General features: G+C 39.3%; 1 protein-coding gene across 2 annotated transcripts in view; it reads left to right on the top strand.

Annotated features, from left to right (window-relative positions):
* The window catches only part of GOLM1 (golgi membrane protein 1), a 68,986-nt gene extending 50,546 nt beyond the window's left edge, over window positions 1-18,440 (top strand). Inside the window, exons 7-10 of one of the 2 annotated variants that reach the window (XM_061200563.1) lie at window positions 7,905-8,064; window positions 8,736-9,005; window positions 10,595-10,708; window positions 16,156-18,440. In XM_061200563.1, the coding sequence (XP_061056546.1) occupies window positions 7,905-8,064; window positions 8,736-9,005; window positions 10,595-10,708; window positions 16,156-16,166 (555 nt within the window). In that variant the 3' untranslated portion in view covers window positions 16,167-18,440. The other variant, XM_061200562.1, reaches the window with a different exon arrangement.
* The last annotated feature ends 783 nt before the right edge of the window (window positions 18,441-19,223 follow it).

Here is a 19,223-nt window from a genome sequence, read left to right as displayed (position 1 = left end):
CTAGTTCCCTGACACACAACAGCCTGGTCCCGGGATGCAGGGTCTCTGGCCGAGCATGCTGGCCTCCAGACCTGGTCCCTGTGCTCCGGGCCATAAGGCGATTGCTTCATTTAAAGCTCACAGCCACCCTGGGAGAGAGTTGTTGTCGTTTTCTTGTTTGGAGGGCTCTGAGGCCCATGGAGGCGGTTAGGAACTGTCCCAAGGTCACGGTACCCGGTCAGTGATGGAGCTGATCAGAGCCCGTGCTATCAGGCTGCTTCTTGTGAAAGCACAGCCCATGAAAATGCTGCTCACAGCCTTCTGGGGATCTTGGTTTGTTTTAAATACAGCACTTTTATTGAGATATAATTCACCTACCATATAGTTCACCTATATAATATTTATAATTCAGTGGGTTTTAGTATATTCACAAAGTTGTGCAGTCATCATCACAGTCAATTTTAGAACATTTTCATTACCCCAAAAGAAATCCCATACCCGTTAGCTCACTCCCCTTTTACCCCCAGTCTCTGGAGCCTGAGACAACCTCTGATCTATTTTCTCTGCAGATTTGCCTTATCTGGATATTTCCTATCAATGGAATCATACTGGTTTTCACATAGCATAATGCTTTCAGGATTCATCCATGTTGTAGCATGTATGAGTACTTCCTTTTTATGGCTGAATAATATTCCATTGTATGACTATACCACATTTTGTTTATTCATTTGTCAGTTGATGGGCATTTGGGTTATTTCCACTTTTTGGCTACTATGAATTATGCTGCTGTGAACATTCATGCACACATTTTTGTGTGAATGTAAGCTTTCATTTCTCTTAGGTATACTGTATACCTAGGAGTAGCATTGCTGGGTTGTATGGTAACTCAACTCTCCTTAATGTATTGAGAAACTGCCATACTGTTTCTGAAAGTGATCATACTCTTTTACATTCCTACCAGCAGTTTATGAGGGCACCAGTTTCTCTACATCCTTGCCATCTCTTGTTATTATCTGTCTTTTTCACTATAACCATCCTAGTAGGTGTGCAGTGGTATCTCATTGTGGTTTTGATTTGCATTTCCCTAATAACTGATGATTTTGAGCATCTTTTCATATGCTGTATTGGCTGTTGGTATATCCTCTTTGGAGAAATGTCTATTTGTATCCTTTGTCCATTTTGAAATTGAGTTATTTTTATTGTTTAGTTGTAAGAGTTCTTTATATATTCATATAAAGATATTGGATATATGATTTGCACATATTTTTTCCCATTCTTTGAGTTGTCTTTTCACTTTCTTGATAGTGTTCATTGAAGCACAAAATGTTTTTAATTTTCATTATGTCTAGTTTATTTTTTCTTTTGTTGCTTGTTCTATTGGTATCATATCTAAAACCACTTTGCCTAATCCAGCATCCTGAACATTTATTCCTGTATTTTCTTCTGAGACTTTTATAGTCGTTAGTATTTAGTTCTTACATTTAGTCATATGATTCATTTTGAGTTAATTTAATTTTTGTATATGGTGTGAGCTAATAGTCCAACTGTATTATTTTGCATGTGGATATCCAGTTGTCTCAACACCATTTGTTGAAAAAAAAAAAACTATTCTTTTCCCCACTGAGTTGCCTTGGCATCCTTGTCAAAAAATCAGTTTACTGTAAATATGAGGGTTTATTTTTAGACTCTCGGTTCTGTTCTATTGATCTCTTTTTCTGTCCTTATGTCCATACTACACAGTCTTGATTACTGTATCTTTGTAGTAAGCTTTGAAATCAGCAGCTTTAACTGCTCCAACTTCGTTCTTCTTTTTCAAGATTGTTTTGGCTATTCTGCACTGGTTGACTTTCTGTATGAATTTTTGGATCCGCTTGTCAATGTCTTCAACAAAGCCAGGTGGGATTCTGACAGAGATTACATTCAGTCTGTACGTCAGTTTGGGAAATGTTGCCATCTTAACACCATCCAGTCTTCTCTTGTGTGAATGTGGGATGTCTTTCCACTTAAGTCCTTTAAAAGTCTTTTTCAATAATATTTTGTAATTTTCAGAAGTCTTGCACTTCTTTTGTTCAATTTATTTCTAAGTATTTTTTGATGCTATTATAAATGGAATTGTTTTCTTTTTTTTGTTTGTTTATTTGTTTATACTGCAGGTTCTTATTAGTCATCAATTTTATACACATCAGTGTATACATGTCAATCCCAATCGCCCAATTCAGCACACCACCATCCCCACCCCACCGCAGTTTTCCCCCCTTGGTGTCCATATGTCTGTTCTCTACATCTGTGTCTCAACTTCTGCCCTGCAAACCGGCTCATCTGTACCATTTTTCTAGGTTCCACATACAAGTGTTAATATACGATATTTGTTTTTCTCTTTCTGACTTACTTCACTCTGTATGACAGTCTCTAGATCCATCCACGTCTCAACAAATGACTCAATTTCGTTCCTTTTTATGGCTGAGTAATATTCCATTGTATATATGTACCACAACTTCTTTATCCATTCGTCTGTTGATGGGCATTTAGGTTGCTTCCATGACCTGGCTATTGTAAATAGTGCTGCAATGAACATTCGGGTGCATGTGTCTTTTTGAATTACGGTTTTCTCTGGGTATATGCCCAGTAGTGGGATTGCTGGGTCATATGGTAATTCTATTTTTAGTTTTTTAAGGAACCTCCATACTGTTCTCCATAGTGGCTGTATCAATTTACATTCCCACCAACAGTGCAAGAGGGTTCCCTTTTCTCCACACCCTCTCCAGCATTTGTTGTTTGTAGATTTTCTGATGATGCCCATTCTAACTGGTGTGAGGTGATACCTCATTGTAGTTTTGATTTGCATTTCTCTAATAATTAGTGATGTTGAGCATCTTTTCATGTGCTTCTTGGCCGTCTGTATGTCTTCTTTGGAGAAATGTCTATTTAGGTCTTCTGCCCATTTTTGGATTGGGGTGTTTGTTTCTTTAATATTGAGCTGAATGAGCTGTTTATATATTTTGGAGATTAATCCTTTGTCCGTTGATTCGTTTGCAAATATTTTCTCCCATTCTGAGGGTTGTCTTTTCGTCTTGTTTATCGTTTCCTTTGCTGTGCAAAAGCTTTGAAGTTTCATTAGGTCCCATTTGTTTATTTTTGTTTTTATTTCCATTACTCTAGGAGGTGGATCAAAAAAGATCTTGCTGTGATTTATGTCAGAGAGTGTTCTTCCTATGTTTTCCTCTAAGAGTTTTATAGTGTCCAGTCTTACATTTAGGTCTCGAATCCATTTTGAGTTTATTTTTGTGTATGGTGTTAGGGAGTATTCTAATTTCATTCTTTTAACATGTAGCTGTCCAGTTTTCCCAGCACCACTTATTGAAGAGACTGTCTTTTCTCCATTGTATATCTTTGCCTCCTTTGTCATAGATTAGTTGACCATAGGTGCGTGGGTTTATCTCTGGGCTTTCTATCTTGTTCCATTGATCTATGTTTCTGTTTTTGTGCCAGTACCATATTGTCTTGATTACTGTAGCTTTGTAGTATAGTCTGAAGTCAGGGAGTCTGATTCCTCCAGCTCCGTTTTTTTCCCTCAAAACTGCTTTGGCTATTCGGGGTCTTTTGTGCTCCATACAAATTTTAAGATGATTTGTTCTAGCTCCGTAAAAAATGCCATTGGTAATTTGATAGGGATTGCATTGAATCTGTAGATTGCTTTGGGTAGTATAGTCATTTTCACAATGTTGATTCTTCCAATCCAAGAACATGGTATATCTCTCCATCTGTTTGTATCATCTTTAATTTCTTTCATCAGTGTCTTATAGTTTTCTGCATACAGGTCTTTTGTCTCCCTAGGCAGGTTTATTCCTAGGTATTTTATTCTTTTTGTTGCAATGTTAAATGGGAGTGTTTCCATAATTTCTCTTTCAGATTTTTCATCATTAGTGTATAGGAATGCAAGAGATTTCTGTGCATTAATTTTGTATCCTGCAACTTTACCAAATTCATTGATTAGCTCTAGCAGTTTTCTGGTGGCAGTTTTAGGATTCTCTATGTATAGTATCATGTCATCTGCAAACAGTGACAGTTTTACTTCTTCTTTTCCAATTTGTATTCCTTTTATTTCTTTTTCTTCTCTGATTGCCGTGGCTAGGACTTCCAGAACTATGTTGAATAATAGTGGTGAGAGTGGACATCCTTGTCTCGTTCCTGATCGTAGAGGAAATGCTTTCAGTTTTTCACCATTGAGAATGATGTTTGCTGTGGGTTTGTCATATATGGCCTTTATTATGTTGAGGTAGGTTCCCTCTATGCCCACTTTCTGGAGAGTTTTTATCATAAATGGGTGTTGAATTTTGTCAAAAGCTTTTTCTGCATCTATTGAGATGATCATATGGTTTTTATTCTTCAATTTGTTAATATGGTGTATCACATTGATTGATTTGCGTATATTGAAGAATCCATGCATCCCTGGGATAAATCCCACTTGATCGTGGTGTATGATCCTTTTAATGTGTTGTTGGATTCTGTTTGCTAGTATTTTGTTGAGGATTTTTGCATCTATATTCATCAGTGATATTGGTCTGTAATTTTCTTTTTTTGTAGTGTCTTTGTCTGGTTTTGGTATCAGGGTGATGGTGGCCTCATAGAATGAGTTTGGGAGTGTTCCTTCCTCTGCAATTTTTTGGAAGAGTTTGAGAAGGATAGGTGTTAGCTCTTCTCTAAATGTTTGATAGAATTCACCTGTGAAGCCATCTGGTCCTGGACTTTAGTTTGTTGGAAGATTTTTATTCACAGTTTCAATTTCATTACTTGTGATTGGTCTGTTCATATTTTCTGTTTCTTCCTGGTTCAGTCTTGGAAGGTTATACCTTTCTAAGAATTTGTCCATTTCTTCCAGGTTGTCCATTTTATTGGCATAGAGTTGCTTGTAGTAGTCTCTTAGGATGCTTTGTATTTCTGTGGTGTCTGTTGTAACTTCTCCTTTTTCATTTCTGATTTTATTGATTTGAGTCCTCTCCCTCTTTTTCTTGATGAGTCTGGCTAATGGCTTATCAATTTTGTTTATCTTCTCAAAGAACCAGCTGTTAGTCTTATTGATCTTTGCTATTGTTTTCTTTGTTTCTATTTCATTTATTTCCGCTCTGATCTTTATGATTTCTTTCCTTCTGCTAACTTTGGGTTTTGTTTGTTCTTCTTTCTCTAGTTTCTTTAGGTGTAAGGTTAGATTGTTTACTTGAGATTTTTCTTGTTTCTTTAGGTAGGCTTGTGTAGCTATAAACTTCCCTCTTAGAACTGCTTTTGCTGCATTCCATAGGTTTTGGGTCGTCGTGTTTTTATTGTCATTTGTCTCTAGGTATTTTTTGATTTCCTCTTTGATTTCTTCAGTGATCTCTTGGTTATTTAGTAACGTATTGTTTAGCCTCCATGTGTTTGTGTTTTTTACGTTTTTTTCCCGTAATTCATTTCTAATCTCATAGTGTTGTAGTCAGAAAAGATGCTTGATATGATTTCAATTTTCTTAAATTTACTGAGGCTTGATTTGTGACCAAAGATGTGATCTATCCTGGAGAATGTTCCATGCACACTTAATTTCATTTTCGAACTGCTTATTGCTAGTGTGTAGAAATACAATTCATTTTTTATATTGATCTTGTATCTTTCAACCTTGCTGAACTTGTTTATTAGTTTGAATAGTATTTGTTTTTGATTCCTTAGGATTTTCTGTATTAAGATTATGTCATCTAAAAATAGTTTTACATCTTCCTTTCTGATCTGGATGCCTTTTATTTCTTCTTATTGCTTAATATCCCTGGCTAGAACCTCCAGTATAATGTTAAATAGAAGTGGTGAGGATAGACATCTTTGTCTTGTTCTTGATCACAGAGGGAAAGCATTAAGTCTTTCACCATTAAGTCTGATGTTAGCTGTGCAGGCATACCTCGTTTTATTGTGCTTCACAGATATTTGTGTTTTTTTACAAATTGAAGGATTGTGGTAACTCTGTGTTGAGCAAATATTGGCTCCATTTTTTCCGGTTTGCTCACTTCATGTCTCTGTGTCACATTTTGGTAATTCTCACTATATTTCAAACTTTTTCATTATTACGTTTGTTACAGTAATCTGTGATCAGGGGTCTTTGATGTTACTATTGTAATTGTTTTGGCCTTTTTTAAGCAATAAAGTATTTTTTAATTAAGGTAGTACTTTTTTTGGACATAATGCTATTGCATACTTAATAGACTACAGTATAGTGTAAACATAACTTTTATATGCACTGGGAAACCAAAAAATTGGCGTTACTCGCTTTATTGCGATATTCACTTTATTGCGGTGGTCTGGAACCAAACCTGCGATGTCTTCAAGGTATGCCTGTATATTTTTCATAGATGCACATTATCAAGTTGAGGTAGTTCCCCTCTGTTCTTAATTTGTTGAGTGTTTTTATCAAGAAGAGCTGTTGGATTTTGCCAATGTTTTTTCTGCATTGAGATGATCATGTGTTTTTGTCCTTTATGCTATTGACATGGTATTACATTAATTGATTTTTAGATGTTAAACTAACCTTGCATTGCTGGGAGAAATCCTACTTGGCCATGGTGTATAATCCTTTTGTATGTTGCTTGATTTGATTTGCTAGTATTTTGTTGATGATTTGGGGGTCTATATTCATATTAGGTCTGTAGTTTTATTTTCTTGTAATGTCTTTCTCTGGCTTTGGTATCAGGGTAATTACTGGGCTCATAGAATGAGTTGGGAAGTATTCCTTCCTCTTCTGTTTTTTGGAAGAGTTTGTGAAGATTTAGAATTAAATGTTTGGTAGAATTCACCAGTGAAGCCATCTGGAACTGGGCTTTTGGGGGACGGGGATTTTTAAATTACTACTTCAGTCTCTTGTTATAAGTCTGCTCAGATTTTCTACTTCTTCTTGAATCAGTTTTGGTAGTGTGTGTCTTCCTAGGAACTTGTCTGTTTCAGCTAAGTTATCAAACTTGTTGGCAAACAATTGTTCTTAGTATTTCCTTACAATAAAACTTTTTTATTTGTGTAAGGTTGGTAGTGTTATCCTCTTTCATTTTTGATTTTAGTAATTTGAGTTTTTTTATTCTCAGTTCTTCTAGCTAAAGCATTGTCAATTGATTGTTTCATTGATTTTCTTTATTTTCTTTTCCATATGTCATTAATTCCTGATCTAATCTTTATTATGTCCTTCCTTGCTTTAGGTTTAGTTTGCTCTCTTTTTTCAAGTACTTAAGGTGAGAGATTAGGTTATTAATTTGAGATCTGTCTTTTTTCTTGAGGTAGGCCTGTAAATGTCCCTCTTAGTACTGCTTTAACTGCCTTCCAGAAGTTTGATGTGTTGTGTTTTTAATTTTTCTCAAGGTATTTTCTAATTTTCCTTGTGATTTCTTTGGCCATTGGTTATTTAGGAGTATGTTATCTAATTTCCACATATTTGTGAATTTCTCAAAAAATTTCATTCCTGTTATTGATTTATAATTTCATTCCATTGTGACTGGAGACCATACATTGTATGATTTCAACATTTAAAATCTGTTGAGGTTTGTTTTGTGGCCTAGCATCTGTCTGTCCTGGAGAATAGTCAGTGTGCACTTGAGAAGAATGTGTATTTTGCTCTAGTTGGGTTGGGTGCTCTGTAGATGTCTGTTCAGGTGGTTTGTCATGTTGTTCAAGTCTTCTCTTTCCTTATTGATCTTCTGCTTACTTGTTAATACATTATTAAAAGGTTTTTCTGGGAGATGTGGACCCAGCCTCAGATCTTCTGCTTTATGCCAGGTGGTAGGACATGACCAGGGTAGAGTATGGCATTTCTCAGGGTTTCCATGTTCTTATTCATCAGAAGGACATAGTGGTCCATTGCATTGCTCAGCGTTGTTGAAGGTTTATGGTCATGGAGCCCCTGGCTGCCTGTGCTCCTGTTTCAGCTCCGAGCCGCCAGTGAGCCCCAGCCCAGGCCGCAGGAAGCAGGCCTGCCCCAGGCAGAGGTGCCACAAGCAAGAGGGAACATGCCCAGCAACAGCGAGCCCCAGACACCAGTCCCCAGTTCTGAGGTGGCTTTGGATTTAAAGAAACAAGGCGAGAAAGGTAAGTGAAGCTTGGCAATGACACGTTTAAGCCCTCTTCATGGTCCCGTGCCAATAGAAAGCATAGCAGCGGGTCATGCCCTCCACTCCACACAAATACACAGGGCAGAGTGTGCTGCTGGCGGCCGGTGGGGACTCGGTAACGGGGCTGCAGGTGGCAGGTGAGTGTCTCTCTGGCACCTGGACTTGGGGCCACGGGCTTTTTCTCTGCCTTGCTGATGTCTCACATTGTAAACTAAGTGCCTAGTTCTTTGGCAGCTCTGTAAAGGAAGGTCCAGGCAGAGCCTTTATTCAGGACAGTGGTGGGACTGTGGGATTAAGGGGACGTGGCTGAGTCCTAGGCAGCTGCCGTTGGCTCGCAAGCACTCGTCTTAAACAGGACGATCAGATAACCTCAGCAGTGCAGCCTCCTCCACTTGCAGGGTGTCTCTGCGAGCCAGATAACTTAGTCTGAATTTTTTTTCTAAGCCATTTCCTCTTCCTGGTGGTTCTGAAGATGAGCTGCAGGCATAGAGAGGCGTGGAGTCTGCTGAGGCCACAAAAGAAATGACCCACCTGCCCCATCAGTCCACAGTCCTTGGGAAGGCTCTGGGAATTGAGTGGTACGAGGGTTTCTGGTTTTGTCTTAATTAATTGCTAGTGAGGTCACAGCTAACTGTGTTCTGTGCACAGAGGGAACCAAGGAGATGCAGGTCGCCAGCAAGGAGGAGCTTCAGAGGGACAGCCTGGGGCTGCTGAAGGAGCCAGGGCGAGAGCAGAATGCGGAAGAAGACAGACGTGTGGGCGGAAAAGGCCATGGAGAACCCGGAGAAGTGGGCCACACCCCACAGGTGCCAGCTGCCCTGTTGGCAAGCCAGGAGAATCAGGAGATGGAGGACCCTGAGCGGGACCAGCTCGTCATCCCCGACGGGCAAGAGGAGGAGCAGGAGGCCGACGAGGAAGGTGGGTGAGATTGTCCACCAGGCACCAGCTTCCTCAGTCTCCTTCCTGACGCAGGATGGGCAGCCATGAGGATTACCAAACAGCAGGGCACTGTTTGGTGGTTCGTTTTGTTTGTTTCGTACGCGCTATCCAGCAGGAGGCAGGACAGAAGAGCCGTCACTCCCAGCACTTGGAACTTTTAGAAATAATATTCACAGGGAGCCTAGGGGGCTTTCCAGGTGGAAGACCTTGGGATGGGAGCTGAGCATCGAGTACACGTAGGTCTCCTGCCAGGTGGACCCCGCGCCTCATCTTTGTTGCTCCACTTGCGCATGCGGTATCGCCAGCAGTGCCTGGCGAGCACATGGAGGAAGGAGGGACGGAAGGATTGGCTAGACGGAGTTTCACGCACGTTTGAGCCTTGCAGAAAAGTGACGTGGGAATCCCACCTTTCTGGTTTGGTTGACTTTTCTCTTTTTTAAAGAAAAGTGTGGGAAACTGAGATTAGCAGAATATTCTGGGGTGTATTTTGGTCCCTGAAAGATGGGGAAAATTTCAATCCTAGCTAAGCCAGGAGTGCTTAGACAGAAGACACCTGTGTTCTGAGCCTGATCAAGTGACAGAAGTTGGGGAATGTACTTATTTGCAGAAGTTACCCTGATTCCATTTAAATCTTAATTTTCACTCAAGCTTCTGACAAGTGTGTTCTCACAAGTTTTCAGTTAAAGAATTGGGGGAAAAAAAGAAAAAGGGAAACTCTGGTGGCTGATCAGATTGGCATTCAAGTTTCAGACCATTCAGTAGCTGGTCATCAAGTGCAACTGCTGCCAGTAGGCCTGAGATACTGCTGGGGCTGTGTGTCACACCTTGTCCTGGGTCAGCTGTAATGGTCTGATTAGTAGAATAAAGCTACAGGGCATGCAGGCCTGGGCTTTGTTTCCACTTCAGGCAGTGAGTGCATGGAAATAGAACTAGAGCTGCCTTTTCCAGGCACACTTTTTTAACAAAAGATTTTATTTACCTACCTATATACAGATATAAAATGTTTACATTAAACCCTGTGAGTATGTTTCTTGAATGCATTCTGTCCCGATCTTCTTTTCTGGTTGCTGTTCTCTCCAGGGGTGAATGCAGTGATGAATGATCTAATTCTGTGAAAATTTTATCCTTTGGCTCACAGTAGCCACTCCATTTCCTTCTCTCGGGACAATGAACCATTCTAAGGAGATGGCTGCCATTAACCAGCAACCCGTAGTTTCCGAAAACAGTGGTGCCTTCCTTTAACCTTGAGTTGATTGTCTCTTTAGAAAACTGGGATTTTGGTTTGGTGAGCTAGTTACCCCGTTTCCAGCCTGGAATATAGCCCTTTATTTAGGGCCATATTTTGTATAGATTCAGAATTGGAGTGGGGCATACATAAGCAGAGAACTCCTGCATGGTATTCGCACTGGAAGCAAGCACATGCGTCCCTGTTATTTCCTGAGAGGAAGCAAAAAGATCTGATTGTTAAACCAGGATTGGGATAACCCCAGTACCTGGGCTCTGGTGTTCCCATGGCATGGAGAGAGAAATGATGTAGCTTACGTTTTATGGCTCTGCTAACTTTATAGGGAGAAACCAGCAAAAACTGGGAGCAGATGATGACTACAACATGGATGAAAATGAGGCAGAATCTGAAACAGACAAGCAGGCAGCCCTTGCCGGGAATGACAGAAACGGAAATGGTAATTAACGGTGGTGGTGGGGTCACCTTTCATTTCTGCTTTGTGGTCCTTCACTTTTGCAGTGACTGTACACCGAATCCCAACAATAATAGTGTAAATAATCCATCATTAGAAGACTTTGTTTTCTTCAGAAGCCTTCGAGTGTAGGGGCAGTGGAGGGAGGTGAAGGGTTGAAAAGGCCACGACGAAGACCTGTCAGAAAGTCTGCATATATGATGTGGGTGCTCAAGCCCTCAGGAATCAGTGAGGATTTGTCTTCAGTGACATTTAGGGATTTCCCAACAAAATGGTAGTTCACTGCTTCGTTACTCCACAGCACCAGTTGAAAAGCCCCAATACACGCACAGAGCTTCCAGGCAGCTGTTTATAGTAGCACTTTGTGTTATTGTTATTTTGAATTTTTGAGGAGTCCAGGCCAGCAGGATGATCAGATTCCGGATCTGTCTGCCTCTTGTGACTGGATTCAGGTTGAACATTTTATAGGTGCAGTTGTGTTCCTCTGGTTCCCCACCAGGAGGCACGGAATGGCAGGTTGATCCTTGATTAAGGTGGTGCCCACCAGGTTTCTCCATTGCAAAGGTCCATATTCCGTGTGTAATACATTGTCTAGAGGGGGATGCTTTGAAACAGTGTGGCTTTGCCATCCATTGAAAACTGTTGTCTAAATGATAACTCCTCACATTTATTAACTGCCATTCTTTAAGGACCCCCTCACCCCTGATGTGTACACATGTGAGCGCGCACACACACACACACACACACACACACACACACACACTCTCTCTCTCTGTGTCTTCCCCCCTTGTTTTAGTATCACTGTGGACTCAAGGTTTCCTTTTTTGAAATTCGTTTTTCCATCAGACTCTTGGTGTTCCTTTCTGTTTTTAAGAGCTCTTTATATGCTGGGGAGGTTGGCCTTTATCTGTGATTTAAGTTGCAAATACTGCCTGGCAGTGTGTCTTGGTTTTGCTTATGGTTTTTTGCCATGTGAAAGTTTCAAAAATTTTTGTCTTTTCTTTTATTGCCTCTAGATATTGAGTCATAGTTTTCTCATCTAGACTTGAAAGGAATTCGCCCATGTTTTTGTTCAGTATGCTTTCAAATTTTTCTTTTGGTTCCATTATGAAATAAAACAGATTCACAAAACCACACATAACAAGTGAGTTTTTAGAAGATAAACACGTTGTAACCGCCCCCTGCCTCGCTGGTCAAGAAACAGAACTTGGGGGGCCTCCTGAGGCTCCTTCTCTGTTGCTCATCCTGTCCCAGCACCTCCCCTCCCTGTACTAGAAATGCCTATCCTGACCTTTCCAGTCGGCATTTGCTTGAATTTCTTTATGGGTTTATCACTCAAGTGGGCATCCCTGGACACCACAGTTTAGTCTTGCCCGTTTTCTTAAATTTGATATGTCTTTAAGTCTCTGAGTCTCCAGGTTCCCCCTCCATTCCTTTCTCTTTTTTTTGTTTACAGTCTGTTTAAGAGCCATAGCTGTTTGACCTGGAATTTCCCACAATCTGGATAGTGTTGATTGTGTATTCATGGTTTGGTGTAGTGTATTCTTCTTTCCTCCCTATTTCCTGCAGATCACCAGCTGATATCTAGGTGGTATTTTAATTCAACTCTTCCTATTTCATTTGTTAATTGGAATATTTTATAAACAGATGTCAGTGGTATTGTTCATATAGCATAGGCAGGATAAATGCTTCTCCTAAGCATTGGTAATTTACTGTGAAATTTACCAATTTTCACAGTAAGGAATTATTTCCTCTCATCTTCTGAAGGTGACCGTTTAAAAAATATAAACTTGAGGATTGAAACCTTTTTGACCAGTTTCACTCAGTTGCATTTATTATCCTTTTTGAAGTTCACATTGTCCCATCTTCTTTGGCTAGTGGGGTCTTCTCCACTTTCATCTGAACCTTTTGGTTCTTTTGTCCCTGTCCTGCTCAGCCACTGCTTCACTCCACTCAGTGCTTTTTCTCTATGAGGGGCTCTACCTAGGAAGGACCCAGAAAGGAGCCAGTTTCAGAGGGAGCCTCCACCAGCTCCTTTGTCTTACCATGGACACTCTGTGGTCACTTGCTATGGTAGTAGCAGAAACACTGCCACTTCCAGCTGCAGTTCTCCCATTGGCCCAGGTACTTTCTGGTGTAAACCTGTTGGCTGTTAGGGGTTCTGTTGTTCTCAGGTCCATCTGATGCTCCATTGCTTCCCTGTTTTCTTTCGATGCCCCTATCATATGGGTCGCTGTCCATGGTTTGTTTTTAACCGCTTGTATTTTGGGGGTCTGTGGGACTCCTTGTCATCTAGTTTTGTTCTAAATGTTCTCCAGTTTTTGAGTTTTTAAATTTAGTTGCTTTATGTAGGGACTCTGAGAGGTTCAAAAACTACACCACTGTTTCCACCATCTTTCCAGAATCCTCCTCTGCTTTCATATTTTACATTTAGATCTCTTGATTCATTTGAATCATTTCAGATGTGTTCAGGTGAATGGCACAAGGTGTGGGTCCAATTTTCATTTTCCAAAGGTGTTTACAATTGGCCCACCACCATCTTAATTCACCGCCTCAAAGTTAGTGATCTGAGGTGCTACCGTCATCAAACACTAAATTTTTATATGTACTTGGTCCTAATTTCTGGATTTTCTATTTTTGTTCCATTGGTTTGTCTCTTGATTTGCAGTGTACCACATTACTCTTAACAGCTTTTTAAAAAAACATATGTGGCAAGTTGAGTTCCTCTGGAAAATCCCAGCCAACATCTCTTTGAATAATGCTTCTTTCATTTTTGATTCCTTCTTGAATTCAGATTAGAAGTATATTAGATCTTCTCAGTCTATTCGTGTCTCTTACCCTCTTTTTCATATTTCACATTTCTGCCTTTCTGATCTGTGTTGAGAATTATTTCCTCAGAAATATCTTCCAGTTCAAAAATTTTTCCTTCAGCTATGCCTTATCTGTTCTTTAATTTTTCATTTCTAAACTTTATACTTGGCCATTCTTTATGGGCCCTTATTCCTTGCTCATATTTTCAAATACCTTTTATTTCTCTAACTATATCAGGGTTGTTTCATATTTCATATTTTCCAATTGCAATATCTGAAAACTTTGTGGGTGTTTCTATTTTGTTTCTGCAGGCTCTCCTCGATCCCTTATTTCCTTGTTGTGTTTTGTGCTTCTTAACTGTGAGCTACTGCTTTCCTTGGAACTCTACCTGTGGGAAGTCTTTGAGGACTGAGTCACAGTTGTATTGGATTAGAGACGGTCGCTTGCCTCTGCCAGTCTCAAGGAGGGTACTACAGACTCACAACCCCTTCAGTAAAGTAGATTGTCGTCTTCAGGGTTTTTTTTTTTTTTTTTGGACCACATGGAAAAATGTGAGTTCAAAGTATATACCTGTACAGTCATCTCATGCAGTTAAGAATCCCCCACTCCACACACTAGGCTTTCTTGCTGTCCCCCTTTCATTGCAAGTTTATTTTCTATTACCTTTAAGCCAAGGATGTGAACCTTTGGGGTTTCAGCTTTATATAGGCATCCCCTTCTTGACTCCCCACCTTGAGGGGAGCCCTTGTCTTTAGGGCCTGTCCTCCTGCACCTTTTGAAGCTGTGAAGGGAGAAGCCCAGAGTCTTCAGGCTTCAGCAGAAGTCCTCAGGGCAAAAGCTGGCATTGACGCTTATTACCTTCAGGAGTTGATACTTCCACTTCAGTTTTGGCCTCACAGATTCCTCCTTTTAGTGTCATTCATAGGCAATGCATTTAAATGTTTTATTTAATTAAAATTTTTTGTCACTTTTCATCTTGAAATAATTTAGTTAAAAAAAAAAAAAAAAGTAAGAATTTCCATATATCCTCCATCCAGGTCCCCCAAATGTTAACATCTTATGTAACTACAGTACAATTATCAAAATGAAGAAATTAATACTGATATGATGCTATTATCTATAGACATTATTCAAATTTCTTGAATTGTCCAACTAATATCCCTTTTCTGGTCCAAGATCTAATCCAGGATCATACACTGCATTTAGCATTGTACTTAGTGTCTTTTAACCTGGAACCTTCTGTCTTTATCATTTATATCATTGATAATTTTTGAAGTGTTCTGGCCAGTTTGGTAGAAAGTTGTTTGATTCAACAATGCATCCTTAAAAAATATCTTTCATATTTTATCCGGCATGTCACTCACTACAGTTGGTTGTTTGGGGTTTCTAAAAGTGGAAGTCTTAAGTTGATTTTTAAATTATTTTCATAGACTCTTTAGGTAATTTTTTTTTTAATGCAAAAGATGAACACATTAGGAGTCAGAATTTTAAACAGATACAAGTTAGATGTGTGACTTTGCAGTGAAGCCTTGGGATCGTTCATCCCTTATACCCAGGTGTCCTTGTAAGGATTTGACCTTGTACCTGCTAAGACTTTAAACAAATTGAGGAGTGAGGCAAAGGAAAGAAGCTAAATGTTCTGTCAGCTCTTTTAAGAAAGAATTTTAGGTTGAAATCATTTTAAAATTATGTCATCATGATAGTTTAAGACCCTGCTTGCTCCAGGGAGAATTAGAAGAAAGAGGCATTAGCTCCAACTTTATTAGAGAACTTAAGGCAGCCGTTTATTTAATAAAATTGTCAACCATTTAATGTGCAGTAGTTGTAAATGAGGATCTTGCTTGTAGGTTTTATTTGTGATGTGTCTTTTTACATCCTTTGTATATCAAAGGATAGAGTAAGGAGGCTGGAAGCCATGTCTAGACATCAGCTCTGTAATGAGAGCTTTGGCGTCACGAAAGCTGACCTAAGTTGCGAATGGCTTTTAGGAGGCAGTGTGCTTGCTGCCCGAGGTGCAGGAACAGATTCAGGCAACCCACAAGGTTCACGATCATGTCAGAAGTTCCATGAGAGTACGTTTTATATTGTCCATTTGACAGGATGTTATTTCACTCTTTCACACAATTACGGAGTTTTTAGATGGTTTAGCTATCTTGTCCTTGATTAGCAGTGCAATTCCATGTTGTAATGTTACTGTGGGAGATACAGTCCTCTTTATGACACAGCTTCTAGACATTTATGTCCAATGGGACCTGCCTGGGCTGGGTTTTTCAAAATGTTTAATACTAGAACATTATGTTGTTGTTGTTTTCCTTTTTTAGTTCTTAACGCTGAAAATCAGAAAGGAGGCACAATAAATTTACTAGAACAGCGAGAAAAGAGGAATCATACACTCTGAATCAAACTGGAATCACATACTTTGTGTCAGAATTGAACAGAGATCACTACAAAATATTCATGAGGGATTGAATACTGTGAAATGTACTAAGTAAAATATCTAAAGATGATTATTGTGGAGTTTTAGTTTGTATTTACTATGTAGGAAAATGGGATTGTCTTTGAGACACTTTTGAAGTGTCTGTATTGAGATGTCAAAATTGTTGAAATTTGTTGGCTAATAGGTATTTCATGAGAAGATCAACACCAGAAATAGAACACAGGTTCTCTTTCAAGTACGGCAGCAGTAGGATTCTACCGTGGAAGTAACTTCTGACGTGAAGGAGACCCACCGCACTTACAGAGCTCCTTGTCCTCAGTTCCCTCTGGAGTCATTCTCTTCTCCACATGCTGTGCTGAGTGACGGGTACCAGCCCCTGGTATTTCTCCTCAGTGGGCACTGAATGATTTTTGGTTTATCCTCCTGTACCCACCTCTGGTTCTGACAATCAGTGGCCTAGAGCACTGAGTGTTAACACAAACATCACTAGCAACGGTGTTAAACAAGTCTAAACACAAAGGTGTTTTGTGCGATAATTTTTTAAGAGATTACTTGTATAATAACCCTTGTCATTAATGTACAAAATGCTTTTAAGTGACTTGTAATTTGAATACTTGTGATCTATACTTGACTTGCTTAATATGTGTGGGCAAAGCAAAATCTTGTGTAATAGTCCTTAGACTTTTGTGGATTAGACTTCTGACACAGCAGGGGCCAAAGCAGAGCTGACCCTGGCTGCCTGCGGCAGAACAGTGAGGGCAGCACAGTACTGTGGGGAGAACTGCCTACTTCGCTACTAGAAGAAAAGAAGAGAAAGCTGATGTTGAAGGATATATACATCATTACAAATTTGGAAAGATTAGAAAGTCAAGAGAAATGCAATAGTTGTTCGTGTCAGTTTACACATTTAGCATGTGGTAAAGGACTATCACAAAACTGATTTAAAAATCAAGTTAATCTGAAAACGACTAATCATAATTTACATTAATAGTGAAGTCAGGTTTGACTTGAGTTGGTTCTTAACATTTTAAGGTAAATAGGTTCTTGCCGGGCTTGTGAATGACTGGCAAAGTCACACTAACGACCTTTAGTGAGGCTCTCTAAAGGGTAGGTGGGTGGTGATGCTTTATTAAAATACATTTTGAGTCATGGGATTTGAGATGCAGGGGCCTCAGGTCATTGGACATAACTAACTCCCTTGTTTACAGAGAAGAAACTGGGGCCCGGAGGAGTTCTGAAGCTTCTCTAGGCCAGCAGCCCGTGAGCTGGAGTGCCTGCGTCACGGCCAGCTGTGGACTCCGGGTGCCACTGGCAGTCACTGAGGGCAGGACCTGGTTTGCATTCAGGTTAAGATCTCCAACTTGAATGCTGTGTGATAGTCTCCTACCTAATCACTAAGATTAAACTTTCTACCCAGAAAAGGCAACTGAAGAAGGGTATGAAAGTAGCTTTATAAGATACTTGTCTAAGTCCTTGTCCAACCTCCCTCTGTGTCTTAGTCTTAGGGTTGATAGTCTCTCTTGCTTAGCCTTTATTCATCTCATGTTTAATCAGTGTGCCTAGAGTTGCTGAGAAATAAAATACTGTTGTTAGTTCAACTTTTAAAACTGCTTTCAGTTTTCCCTTCATCCCCTGTTGGATCCCTAAGGAATCAGCTTGTAAACTGTGGATTAAGCATGGTGGTTTGCCTTATTAATTCAACCTTTTGTGGAATGAGATGTCATTGTAAATTTAAAAAATCATGATTTCATCTCCTGTACAGAGGCACCAAAAGGCCATTTGTTCAGGAGGTGTGTACTTTAGCTATTTCTTCAAGCAGTCATGCTTTATTACTGTTGACTTCCCTTGGGATCACAGACACCTCTTCCAAGGAATAATCTAGAGGTGTCACGGTTATTTAAAAAACAAACAAAACCTGTGTAATAAGCATCAAATAGATATCAGACCCCCAACCTTGGTCTTTTGGGTTCATCCAAAATTAAACCAGCAGGTAGTCCAATTTTTAATAGGTATAAACTCTATTTGATTCACACCCTCCTCTATACTGTCAGATGGTGTGTAGACAAGAGTGACGATTCATTTGATCTTTTTTCCTGCAGGTAGGACTGCAGAAGAAAATTCCCTAAGCAATTTTGGATTAGATTTCATGAATTATCTAATCACCACACATAGTATACCTTTGTGTGATAGAATTTGAGAAATAAATCATTATCTGTTAAGTCAGTATGCTGTCATTAAATAACTAGATTGATAACTAGCCTGATGATAGTTTTTATTGGTAATAGGTGGCTGTCTATTCATAGTAGAACTTGGAATGGTGTAAGAGAATTGTGATTTCAGGGTCCTTTAAGGTCCAGGGGGAATTGGTCTATTCCCACTATGTATTTTAGCCTAAAATATTATTATAAATAATAAATGATAGTTTATAGGACACTCAACCAACTTCTAACACTTGTCTTTGAAATAAGTTTGAAAACAAATATATACATTTTAAAGTTTCCATTAACTGTGAGTTATATTAACATTTTTTCACATAGTTAGTTAGACTGAAAATGTTCATTAGTGTTAGAAAGTTGGGGAAATGGCTTATCTCGTGTATTTAAATGTATGTTTGTTTGTGTACTATTTCAGCTCAGAGGGCAACACTTTCTTAAAAAGTGTACTACTAAGCCACTGTTCCGTAACAGCTGGTTTGTAAAATTCTGGTAATGTATACACTGAAGGATTACGCAGAAGTAGTTATCTTGCCATGCACTTAAAAAAAAAAAAAAAAGAAACAAAAATACTAAACTAAAATGCTTCTATCCTTGTTGGTGTGCCTGTGAAACACATCTCTGGGAAAGTTAGTTACATGACTTGAAATATTCTCATCTGTAAACTATATATAAACTTAAGGTGACATTTTTATAAACCAGGACCCTAACCAAGACAAATGCCTACTTTTTATCCTTACTCCTTAGAATAAAATTAAATGTTCTAGGGACTTCCCTGCTGGTCCAGTGGTTAAGACTTCGCCTTCCAATTTAGGGGGTGTGGGTTCAATCCCTGGTCGGGGAGCTAAGATCCCACATGCCCCGCAGCCAAAAAACCAAAACATCATAAAACAGCAGCAATATTGTAACAAATTCAATAAAGACTTTAAAAATGGTCCACATCAAAAAAAAAAAAAAATCTTAAAAAAAAAAATGTTCTAAAGTAGAATAAAAATCCTGAGTCAAGTGACATAAGCTTACACTTCATACCCCTACAGAG

The sequence above is a fragment of the Eubalaena glacialis genome, chromosome 9 (assembly GCF_028564815.1).
Source record: "Eubalaena glacialis isolate mEubGla1 chromosome 9, mEubGla1.1.hap2.+ XY, whole genome shotgun sequence".
Taxonomy (NCBI): domain Eukaryota; kingdom Metazoa; phylum Chordata; class Mammalia; order Artiodactyla; family Balaenidae; genus Eubalaena; species Eubalaena glacialis.
This window is presented reverse-complemented; position numbering and strand designations above follow the sequence as displayed.